Genomic DNA, 13,078 nt, shown 5'->3' on the forward strand with positions numbered 1-13,078 from the left:
GAGACCCGGTCCACTTTTTAAAATGGCTTCCCTCTTATATTTAGCAGGGGGGAGCAACTGTTCCTATTCAGTGCACTACAATGTCCTTTCCAGAGTCTGTTGCTGGCATTTCCCTAGTATTTCTTTTTAGACTGTGAACCTTTTGGGGACATAGTTCCATTTCCTTATATCTTTTGCCAGGTAAATGGCTTTGATAGCATTTTGGTTTAAAAGTTGTATGCAAATTTGTTTAATAATAGTTTACTTCATAGTAACATAGTAATGTAACAGTACAGGGTAAATTACACACTAAGGTCATTCACATGACCGCTGGGGCTGGAGAAAAGGCAGGATTGTACCTACCTTCCCACACACAATCTGCTCCTCTTCGGGGCACTGCTGCTCACACATCCACACAACCAGCGCGGCAGCAGTCTCCATGTGCGGGATTGGGAGCAGGAAGATCTCCTGCATCCCATAATGCACCATGCCATGTGGGCAATGGAGAGGCAGCCTGCTGCAGAGCAGCAGGGCTCCTCTCCCTGGCCGCGGTGCAGTCGGCCAGTTTTCAGAGCCCCCATGGTACACATGACCAAAAATAAGGTAGAACGGACTCATCCATCCTCCCTCAACTTCTCAACTTTTTGCCTGGATAGCGCCTGGACAGACATTTGGGACGGTGTAAAAATAATAGATAGATAGCTGCTGGGTCCAGAGACCTTCCAGTGCCCCAGATGATACACACTGCTTGGGTAGGATGGATTTGACCCAAGCAGACCATTTTGTGTGAACAACATTTCTATGTGATAGGGGTGAGGGAGAGAAACTGTCTTGGAGATTTCAGCTCCAACACTACATGAAGTATGACATGGCATTTTACTTTTAGTTTCCTGTAGCTCTAACAGCAGTGTCTTTCTTATGGATTTGGCTCTTCTGGTGGCCCTCAGGTATTATTTTAATGATTTTAAATTGTCTTAAATTACTGTTGATTAAGAAAATGAATAGTTGGCTTTAGCGTTATCATTGGGATATCTGTGGAGGATGTCTCATTGGGTGCACTATTGATGCATCACCTTCCTATTCATGCAGGCAGGGATTGTGTTGTCCAGAGGCCTGAGCAGCAAACCTCACTACAAACCGAGGGTTCAAATTGGAGTTTCGTGAATGAACCCTCAGGTTAAGTTAGGGTCCGAACTGCGGTTTTCTGCACTGGAATGTTCAGGTTTGGGGATTCTGGCTTCTCTGCCTTCCATTCCCCATTACATCTGATCCCAGCCATGGTGTAAGTGACATGGGGTTTGGGGTGGCAGACCCATCTCAAAATTCTACCCTGTGCATCAAGGAAAAAAGCAGTGCACTGCTTGGCTATTCTGCACAATGTCCAAGATGCATTTGCAAAGGTTTTTCATTGATTAAAATTTCTTGCAGGCATGTTCAGCCTATGTTGAATTCATGATTTCTGTAGCAAAGCTGATCCGCCAAGAAAAAAAGCTCACTGTCAATGAGGAAGCAATTGCTACAGAAATGAGAAGAGTAATGGATCTGGAAAAAGAGATTGCAAATGTAAGCCAGCTTTTTCTTTTTTAATGGATGAATTTTGTATTGAAGTGATTTGACTCTCTTCCTGAAGCAAAGATTATCCAAGGCAAAGAAAGATATAAAGTGATACATCTGATGACATATCTGATTAGGTGGGCTACCGCACAGGACTGCTGACTGCGGGGAGGACAGAAACTTCTGCACCTGGCTTGGAGACAGCAGGCAGCCCAGCAAGGGAGGTGGTGCCTCCCATTTACCTGTGCCGGCCCATCAGCTACCACGCCTCCTCCTTGCCATTGCTGCTGCAAGGAAGCCAGTACCACATGGTTCCCAATAAATTAGGCTGGCCCAAGCTGCATGCAGTGAACTGGCCCAAAAAATCCAATTGGCACCTCTGCTGCCATACATGGAGGCTCTTCTCATGATCCGTGAGAAGAGCCTGGATGGGGTTTGTGGGGAGAGGGGGCTAAGCCCGCTCTCTCTGCAGACAAGCAGTCAGTCTGCTGAATTACTCACCCACATGGCATTGGGTGGCCGAATTGGCCGCCCACACGACTGCTGGCTCCGTTACGGAGCCGACGGGGGCTGAGGGGATCGGGGGCCACGCAGCCCCCGGAAGCTTCAGCATGCCCTGCATGAGTCAGGGCATGCTGGAGAGACCCTCGAGCTGGGAGGCTGATTTTGAGCCTCCCAGTTGGGGGTCTACTCGTGAGTTGCCGTGGCGCAGAGCCGTGCTGCGGCAACACATGATTGAAAAAACCAGGTTGGCAGAGCACTCACTCCACAAACCTGGTTTAAGCACCGGTGTAGTTTAGCGGGTTACCTGCTGAAGAACCACTGGGCTCACAGCCGAGCCCGGTGGTTCTCATGATGGGAGAAAATTGGGCTAGCCTCCCATGATGGGAGAAAATCGGGCTAGCCTCCCATTGTGTGAATAGCCTCACTAATTTCCATTCCGATATTGGCTTGTGCCAGTTAAGGCTGGAATCCTATGCACACCTGTTTGTGACTATCTTCATTAAACTCAGTGGTCGACATGATGCACAGCAATAGGTCAGCAAAAGAAGGGCTGTGGGTCCTTGGGGAGCCTCCAGTATCCATGTGGTAAGAGCTCATTGCGCAGCCAAGCAGGCATGAAGCAGGAGGGGGAAGCAATTTTTTATTCTCTTCCCTCCCTCCAAAAGGAGGGAGCCACGCAGCTCTTGGGAACATACTTCTGCAAGGAAATGGCCTTGAGAGGGAGGGAAGAGAATTGCTGCCTCCTCCCTCTCAATGTTCCTTCAGCTGTGCAATAAGCCGCCACTGTGCCCTTTTTATGCTGACCTACTGCTGTGCATCATTTTGACCTGTGCATCATTTTAACTTAAAGCATAATTTATTACATAAATACCACATCCAATATAAGTTAATAAGTCCAAAACAGCAGTTATCATTACAAAACAAATCTGCCCAGTTCTAGGGTTATCCATCATTTGGTGACATTTTCTGAATTTGGTAGACTTAATTAACTTCATTATTTCTGCTCTCTTTATATTTTAACCAACATCTAAACATCTTCATCTTTTCTTAGAGGCACTTGCTCCACAAACCTGGTTTAAGCACCGGGGTAGTTTAGCGGGTGTTTATTTCTGCTCTCTTTATATTTATAGTTTATTTCTGCTCTCTTTATATTTTAACCAACATCTAAACATCTTCATCTTTTCTTAGAGGTCTCCATTCCATTTTTAAACAAACGTTTCAGCATCTCTGTTTTCTCACTCTTTCCTCAAAACACCTCCTTCACATTGTCAATTTGTGTTTTCTAGGCTACAACCAAAGCTGATGACAGAAATGATCCACTTCTGCTATACAATAAATTGACAGTCACCGATGTGCAAAATAACTTCTCTTTGGAAATCAATACCAAGGTGAACGATCAATAATATGTTGTTTTCTGCTTCTGCCACTGTTTGGCTGATACATTAGGGTGACATTTTGAAAACGCTTATTTCAGAAGATGAACTGATTTATTTTTTTTAATGAACTTTCTGAACTGGTGTTGGTTTTTTTAATGTTAGGTCTTTTGTCAGAAGCTTGTCAGACAGTTACATACTGAAGTAAGGTGGCGGAGGAGGCAGCTCTTCCCCACTGTGCACACATGTTGCCCTCTCTGAGCTGGTTTTGATGATACTTTGCCTGATTTGCCCCACATGATAGATTTAGAGCGAAAATGAATGCCCCTTCTTTGTTCTTCTGGTGGTATTTTGGTAGCAAATATTCTTCTAATAACCGTATATTAAAATCTTAGACAAATATTTGATGTTCAACTTGATGTTGAAATATTTTTCAACAGCCATCAGCATTTGCCAATATCGGATGGCTGACATGCAGCAGCAGTTAGTAACTGAAAGTATCTGGTAGGTAACAATTAACAGCAGTCAGAATTTGGCAGACTGCCAGTAGCATTTACAGGTGAAACTCGAAAAATTAGAATATCGTGCAAAAGTTCATTAATTTCAGTAATGCAAATTAAAAGGTGAAACTGATATATGAGATAGACGCAGTACATGCAAAGCGAGATAAGTCAAGCCTTAATTTGTTATAATTGTGATGATCATGGCGTACAGCTCATGAGAACCCCAAATCCACAATCCCAGAAAATTAGAATATTGTGAAAAGGTTCAACAGTCTAGGCTCCAGGTGTCCCACTCCAATCAGCTAATCAATCCATAACACCTGCAAAGGGTTCCTGAGCCTTTAAATGGTCTCTCAGTCTGGTTCATTAGGAATCACAATCATGGGAAAGACTGCTGACTTGACAGTTGTGCAGAAAACCATCATTGACACCCTCCATAAGGAGGGAAAGCCTCAAAAGGTAATTGCAAAAGAAGTTGGATGTTCCGAAAATGCTGTATCAAAGCACATTAATAGAAAGTTATATGGAATGGAAAAATGTGGAAGAAAAAGGTGCACAAGCAGCAGGGATGACCACAGCCTGGAGAGGATTGTCAGGAAAAGGCCATTCAAAAGTGTTGGGGACTTTCACAAGGAGTGGACTGAGGCTGGAGTTAGTGCATCAAGAGCCACCACACACAGACAGATCCTGGACATGGGCTTCAAATGTCGTATTCCTCTTGTCAAGCCGCTCCTGAACAACAAACAACGCCAGAAGCGTCTTACCTGGGCTCAAGAAAAAAAGAACTGGTCTGTTGCTCAGTGATCCAAAGTCCTCTTTTCTGATGAGAGCAACTTTTGCATCTCATTTGGAAACCAAGGACCCAGAGTCTGGAGGAAGAATGGAGAGGCACACAATGCAAGATGCTTGAAGTCCAGTGTGAAGTTTCCACAGTCTGTGTTGATTTGGGGAGCCATGTCATCTGCTGGTGTTGGTCCACTGTGCTTCATTAAGTCCAGGGTCAACGCAGCCGTCTATCAGGAGATTTTGGAGCACTTCATGCTTCCTTCCGCAGACGAGCTGTATGGGGATGCTGACTTCATTTTCCAGCAGGACTTGGCACCTGCCCACACTGCCAAAAGTACCAAAACCTGGTTCAATGACCATGGGATTACTGTGCTTGATTGGCCAGCAAACTCGCCTGACCTGAACCCCTTAGAGAATCTATGGGGCATTGCCAAGAGAAGTATGAGAGACATGAGACCAAACAATGCAGAATTGCTGAAGGCCGCTATTGAAGCATCCTGGTCTTCCATAACACCTCAGCAGTGCCACAGGCTGATAGCATCCATGCCACGCCGCATTGAGGCAGTAATTGCTGCAAAAGGGGCCCAAACCAAGTACTGAATACATATGCATGCTTATACTTTTCAGAGGTCCGATATTGTTCTATTTACAATCCTTGTTTTATTGGTTTCATGTAATATTCTAATTTTCTGGGATTGTGGATTTGGGGTTCTCATGAGCTGTACGCCATGATCATCACAATTATAACAAATTAAGGCTTGACTTATCTCGCTTTGCATGAAATGCGTCTATCTCATATATCAGTTTCACCTTTTAATTTGCATTACTGAAATTAATGAACTTTTGCACGATATTCTAATTTTTTGAGTTTCACCTGTACTAAATTGTGGACTAAAGCAGGGATTCTCAATGTTTGGGTCCCCAGATATAATTGGACTTCAACTCCCATAATTCCTGACCAAAGGCCACTGGGGCTGGGGATTATGGGAGTTGAAGTCCAATAACATCTGGGGACCCACACGTTGAGAAACCCTGGACTGAAGTCATTCATTCTTTTAATCAATCAGGAGACAGATGAAACATCCAGTTATTTCAGTGGTTAGAGTGTTGGACTAGAACCGGGAAGATCCGGGTTCAAATCCCCATTCAACCATGAAACTCACTGGGTGACTCTGGGCCAGTCATTTATCTTTCAGCCTAACCTACCTCACAGGGTAGTTGTGAGGATAAAAATAACCATGTACACCTCTCTGAGCTTCTCGGAGGAAGAGCGGAATATAAATGTACGAAATATATAAATAAATAAATGCCACATTTTTATGTCAAATTACAAATCAAAATAGCACAAAATAAAAATGCGCCACTTCCAACCCCCACCCCACACACATACTAAAATTTTGTTTTAACTCTGATCAATGTGTTTTTGTTTTTGTTTGCTCTGAACCTAACCACATAATGCGCAATCCAACCAAACTGAATACATTTAAGTTCCATTGAAACTTTGGCTGGATCATGTCCAATGTTTGGAAATAAGGTTCTGATCACAAGGAGGGTTATCACTACATAAATGGACTTTGTTTTACAGCTCATTAACCTTACATTAAAGCTAATTCAGCTCACTGTATTGCCTCTTGGCCAAGAGTTTCCTACACATGGTAAACTACTAAATAGGTTTATTGTGGTTGTTATCTATCAAATGAACACTTTTTTCTTTGTTATTTATGAGGTAATTGTCTACAGTGGCAATCTGGCTGAAGAAAGGCAAAGGGGAACACAATGGCACTTTGTTTCAATTGTTACTAGCATTATTTAGAATATTTATATAATGCAACAAAAAGTTCTCAAAAGTGGCTTTCATAGCAAAAAGAATGAGAAAATGATTCCCTTTGCCAAAAGGCTCAGAATCTAACACTAACACACACACACACAGAGGAGGTACCAGCAAAAGCCACTGGAGGGATGCTATGCTGGATTGAATAGGAACAGCAATGGCTCCACTGCTAAATGTAAGGCAGCCACCATTTTTAAAAGGTCCTCTTTGTCCAAGTTAGCAGGGGTTTGGCAGAAACATGGTTGATGGATATCAAGATGCCAAAATAAAGGATATATTATTCAAAAGGATACTAAGGAACAACATATATGAAGTTGTTGTTGTTGTTATTAAATTAATTATTTAAAGTTACCTGGGAGAGCAGGTAACTGCAGTGGGGATCTTCAGTATGATCCCCACTGCACATTAAGGTCATCAGGAGAGGTCCGTCTCCAGCTGCCACCAGCTCAACTGGCGGCAACTCAGGACCAGGCCTTCTCTGTAGCTGCTCCTGGGCTCTGGAATGCACTCCCTATGGATACTAGAGGCTTAAGAGCTTTAGCAGCCTTTAAAAGAGCCCTAAAAACAATATATTTTCAGCTTGGCCTTTAGTGATTGCTGAAATGATTTTAAACTCATTTTAATTGTCAGGAGATCCTGACACCCTATGTGCCATAGCCTTGCTATGTGCACGGCCGTGGAGTTTGCCAACTGGACTATGCATTTTCACAAATTGAAAAATCCTGGGTCCGCTCCATCTGTGCACCATATGCAGATAAGTGGGCATGGAATCACAGGAGAGGGCACTTTCCTATTCTTCCCCCAGCCCCAGGGCAGCGGAATCTACTGCAGGGGCTGCAGGTAAGGGCGGGTTCACAGGTGCATATGGCCAGGCAGGGGGCTTGTTTCGACAGCACCTTGGCTGCCACCCCGGGATCAGGAAAGTAGTCTATTGAATACCCCTGCCCACTGCTTTCCAACACACTACAGCACAGCAAAACTCTACTTAGTGTACCCATGGCCTGACACTCTCATGAGCAGGTGTAGTCTGTGTGGGCTATCACAAAGGAAGAATCGCTCCAAACACTGGAACTATTCTTATCTCACTGGCCCTGCTCATGAGCAAGCCAGGGTTGTAAATCCCTTCCCCCAGGTGAAGTGGCTGGGTCCCACTTCCCCACCATTACTTTGGGGGAAAAAAGAAGAGATCCCCCTTAAAACTCCCCACCCTCTTTCCCTTTATAGACTTTTTCAAACCCAAAGGCCATCTAGACACTACCTTTGTCCTTGCCCAGGTGCATGTGTGGAGGGTAAGGAGGGGTTGACATCAGGATGGACCTTTAAACCCATTCAAAATTCCCAGGTCCCGGACCATCATTGTGCCGTATGCAGATATCCCACCATGGAGATTCCCAGGAAAGGAGAGCCCCCGTTCCTCAGCCCCCATGGGACAGCGGGGTGGCCATTCCGGGGAGCTGGCAGGGGTGCACATGTACACAAGGGTAGACAGGCTGGCAAGGGGCCTGGCTTCATAGCAGCTTGCCCGTGATCCCCAAGAGAAGGAAAGCAGTCCGGGGGGTAGCCCTCCCCACGACTTGCCTGCACACATCAACCTGACTCTATTCAGAGCCTCCATGGCCTGACACATTCATGAGGGAGGTTGATGGGGATAGGGGATGTATAACTCTTGAATAAGCTGTAATTTGTCTGGGCATTTTGCACCAAATCCCCCCCACACACACACACACACAATGGTCCTTCTCATGAGTAGTTTGGGGGCGACTCCATTGCCTTTCCCGCTCATGCCTGGCCATGAGTCCCAGCTCGGCTGGCTGGATCGTTGAAAAAGGATCTCCGTTTACCCAAGACTGATCCTGTTGACCAGCCTTGATCATTAGTAAGTCTGGGGGGGCCTGAGCCCCACAAAGGGGAAGGGGCTGGCTGTCCCTTCCCCAATCTCTCTGTGGAAAAAGGTAGAACTTGGCTGCTAGGGAATCTCTGCCAGGGCACTGCATTTCAAAGCCTGCCAATAGCACCCCCACCCAAAGTATTTGCATAGATGGTGCGAACAGGAGGCTGCGGCATGGGCCCTTAAACCCATTCAAAATTCCCAGGTCCAGCCCACATGGTGCTATATGCAGATCTCCAGGCATGTTAGTAGAGAACAGAGAGCTCTGGTTTCCAGCTTCGCCAGAACGGTTGCATCACCCATGCGGGCAGCTGGCAGGGGTGCACATGGGAGGACGTGCTGGCAGGGAGCATGCTTTTGGCTGCAGTACCCAAGACATGGAAAGCTATCTCCAGGGCACCACTCCTGACTGCCACCAACCAAAAAACCCCAAACTTGCTCCATCTAAAACCCAATGGCCTAACGTAAGAGGGCTGTCCATGGAAGGAGGGGATGTTTTGACATCGTGCGTCACTAGAATTTTCTCTCGGCAGTTCTCTCCCCTCTCTTCTAATGGTCCTTCTCATGTGTTGTCTGGGGGTGTCTCCGCAGCCTGGCACTCTCTTGAGTCATGGTTTTTGATGCAGGCGCCGATGGTGGAGCATTGCCAGTCCAGCCACCTGGCCCTGCTCATAAGTAAGGGTGCCACAACACACACACCCCTCCAAAAAAAACAGGAAGGGGCTGGGCCTTCCCCAACCTATATGTGAAAAAGTAGAACTTTGCTGCTCCTGAATCCCTTTTTGTGGCAGCCCCTCAAAGGCAGACAGGGGCACCCCAGCCGGAGAGGGGATGCCCTGCTCATGCTGGCTATTCCTGACATGAGGGGGACCATTTGCCAGGTCATACCTGCCTGTGTGGACGGTGTGGGCACAGGGTTCTGACATGGACCTTTAAACCCATTCAAAGCTCTTGGGCTGGGTCTGACATGGCGCCATACACAGATTTCCCAGTGCAGGGATTCCCAGGAGAGGAGAGCCCCGTTTTCCAGCTGGCCGGGGACAGCAGACTTGCCCTTTGGGGCCGTAGGCAGTGGTGTGCATTCTCACATGGGCTTGCAAACTGGCAGGGTGCAGGGTTTGACAGCAGGTTGGCGGCAGTCACCAGGACCTGGACAGCACCAGGACCGGGACAGACCAAGTGCCCATCCGCACAGCTTTCCTACACATAGCATCCTCCCAGTCTCCCCTTAGCCTGTTCATTCTTGTGAGAATGAACCGTGGGGTGATGGGCTAGTTCTCAAGCATGATGATGTCAGAGATGGGACATCACAGGCAGCCCTTCTCATGAGCAAGACTTAGGGACCAAATCTCCTCACCCGGGGAACGGACTGGCCCCAACCTATATGTTCAAAAAGTAGAACTTTGCTGCTCTGCAACGTTCTTAATTTGTGAGGTGCTTACTTTAGGGGAGGGAAGTTGTAACGATTGTATAAGTAACACCAGCGAATGATAGGTGGTGCTGCCATCAGCCCTCAGGCAAATTAGATGGTGCTGGAATAAGAATGTTTTTAGACAGCAGTGAAAAAATTAACAGAGCAAAACTAGTCTTCCTAGAGTAGAGACCTTACGGGGCTGCTAGTGCGACCCCCTACTCAGTGTAGGAAATGTTACAGCATCTGTGACAGATGGCCACCCAGACTCTGTTTGAAAACTTCAAGAGAAGGAGATAAGAAGGAGAGGGAAGAGAATGAAGAAATATTTCCCTGTCCCAAATAGAGGGAAACACGAGGGAAACATCAGTAACTGCCACTGGAAAGATGCTATGATGGACCAAATAGGGACACTGCTCTCCCCCTGAGAAATATAAGAGAGCTATAAAAGGTGCCTCTTTGCCAAGTTAGCAGATGGCATTTCATGGCATGCTCTGTTGCTGGACCCTTACATTGAAAACCACTTCTAGGATTTAGAGCTGGAGATCCTTTGCACAATTAAGACTTGGTTTCATGACATACATAAAGTGCATTATTTTTAAAATGTTGCTTTAAAAAATAATATTTGGATTTTAAACGTTAATGGCCCACGTGTTCTGTAGTCTGGTTTGGATTCAAGCTGAACTGGGAAACCGGTTTTGTGCACTTCCATACAGCATTCAATATGACCCAAATTGAGTACAGTTGTAGGGACACATAGGGATACCTCAACAGCATAGTTTGTGATTATGTTATCCACCCTGATTCAAGACGGCTGATGTGTAAACTTTTGAGATGCAAGTGGGCTAACTTGTGGACCGTCTAACCGATTTGAACCACATTTGGTACAGTTGTAGTGAGTGACACATAGGGACACCTCAATGGCATAGTTTATGACGATGTCATCCACCCCAGTTCAAGATGGTGGATGTATGAACATTTAGGCTGAAGTGGGCTAACTTGTGAGGATAGTAATCATCAATTAAGATTATAGTGAAAGGAAAGTATACAGATTAGTTCTTACCAAAACAACTTGTGCTTTTAATTGGAATGCTTTTAACACTGTTGTATGCTTGTTTTCTTGTGACCCTTCCTGGAGGTCCTCTGGGAAGTATTGATGGGACATAAATCCACCAGATGAATAAATGAGTAATATATCAGGGCCATAAAGCAGCAGACTTAGTTGAACAAGATATATACTCTGCACAACAAATAATAAAGGATTAATGATTAAGAATAAAATATCCCCCTTTCCTAGCTTTTTGGTCACATATTATGAATTGAAAGTATACCTAAAGTGCATATGTTTCCTCCCACCAGCAATTCAACTGGCTAACATTCATAGATGATATAATGTCAACTGTGCAAATTCGTATTGCAAATACAGAAGATGTGATCGTTTATGCTCCAGAATATCTGACCAAGCTAAAATCTGTTCTTAAGAAATATACTGTCAGGTAGGTTTTTAAATTCTTTTTAAATGTTTTGTTTTTAAATTGTCAATACGCCCCACAGTTAAACATTACCAACTTACTGCTGTGTTTTTATGCAGAGATATTCAAAACTACATGGGCTGGCGATACATAATGGATCTGGTGAACAGTCTAGGACGTAACTACAAGGACACAAAGAACGCTTTTCGTAAGGTACAGAAATTTGTATCTTTAAGAAACCTTAAACATTTCAGATTCATAGTATCTATCTATGATGTTAATGTTTTTCTGAGAACCAACTCTGCTGAATATAAACCTTTTTTATTTAAAACTCAGCAGTGCAAGAAACAATAGGTATTTGGAAAAGCTCTTGATGGAGTTTGACACCACGATACAGTTAAAGAGATAAAGCAAGTGTTGATTTGTATCAGTTGCTGAGTCGGGCACTATGGGTGTAAATCAGATGCACATCCAAATGAACATCGGAATGACATCTGACTGTGGATGCTATCTATCCACCCTGAATTGTTGATGAGATGTGCATCCTCATCCGTGCTCTGGAACAATCTGTTACTCATAAATATCTTTTATAACTGCAGCTACAGGTGTGTATAATATCCACTAGGTATTCTTGATAGTTTTGAAACTATTGGCTGGGATCCCAAAGGGCATAGACAGCTTCGCAGAGGCGTAACTAGGGAAAACGGTGCCCGGGGCAAGCACTGAAATGGCGCCCCCCCAACGCGCCCCCCCCAACATACTACATTATACTTAGGTTTTTCCTCACAAGCGCCCGCTGCCAAGCCAGGCCACTGACTGGCCGCCAGGTGCCAGCAAAGCAATGGGGGGGGGCGCAGGCGGCGCGGAAGGGACCGCTCGTGGGGAAGGGGGCGCCGACACGCTCCCTTGACTGCTGCAGCACTGCTGCACTGAGCAGGAAACATTTGTATTAAAAAATTTAAGAATTTTTTTTTTAATTTGGTCATGGCGGCGCCCCCCCACGTGACCAGAAAAGATGGCGCCCGGGGCACGTGCCCCCCCTGCCCCCGCTATAGTTACGCCTCTGCAGCTTCGAGACCTATATTGATGCCCTCCCAAAGTGGTCTTTCAACTCCTCATGGTCCAAATGCCACCTATGATTATTTATCAGACTCTTCTCCAAGGAGCTCAATCGGGTGCCATATGGAAAAGAGGACAGGGCTCCTTTAAGAGATGCACAGAAGATGCTAAGTCAGCAGGTGCAGCTTCTTAAGCAGGGGAAAGAAAAGTTGCACCTGCTGAAATTCCCTTTTCTGTGCATCTATTAAAGCTACAGGAGACCAGTCCTCTTTTCCATATGGCAGCCCTAGATGGGAGACATGCATAGGTTTTATCCACTTTTATTCTCACCACTGCACTGTGAAGCAAGTTAGGCTGAGAAGTGGAAATTGGCCCAAGGTTACTCAGTGAGGTTTATGGCTGAGCAGAGCTTTTATATTCAGGTATCCCTAGATCAAGTCCAAGGCTGTATCTATTACCACATTCTTTTTAAATACTATCTTCAATTTCTTATTTACTTGCTGTTGGGGTTTTCTCTCTCTTGAGCCACAAACGATAGGGTGATAAACCGTTTATTGTGGATGGGCATTGTAGTTCACCAACAGCTGGAGAGCCAAGGTTGCCTACCCCTATCCTATGCACACCATCTTAAAAAAATGCATTGTCATCTCATTGGGGCCATACGTGTTTAGAGTAATCATATAGCATCCTGATGTCCTATTGGCCCATCAGTTTTCTG

At 45.4% G+C, this 13,078-nt stretch overlaps 1 protein-coding gene across 1 annotated transcript in view; it reads left to right on the top strand.

Annotated features, from left to right (window-relative positions):
* The window catches only part of MME (membrane metalloendopeptidase), an 89,991-nt gene that overhangs the window by 32,467 nt on the left and 44,446 nt on the right, over nt 1–13,078 (top strand). Inside the window, exons 8-11 of the mRNA XM_053309608.1 lie at nt 1,408–1,542; nt 3,324–3,425; nt 11,189–11,325; nt 11,421–11,514. Of these exons, the coding sequence (XP_053165583.1) occupies nt 1,408–1,542; nt 3,324–3,425; nt 11,189–11,325; nt 11,421–11,514 (468 nt within the window). The remainder of the gene's footprint in view (nt 1–1,407; nt 1,543–3,323; nt 3,426–11,188; nt 11,326–11,420; nt 11,515–13,078) is intronic.

This window comes from Hemicordylus capensis, chromosome 3, assembly GCF_027244095.1.
Source record: "Hemicordylus capensis ecotype Gifberg chromosome 3, rHemCap1.1.pri, whole genome shotgun sequence".
NCBI lineage: Eukaryota > Metazoa > Chordata > Lepidosauria > Squamata > Cordylidae > Hemicordylus > Hemicordylus capensis.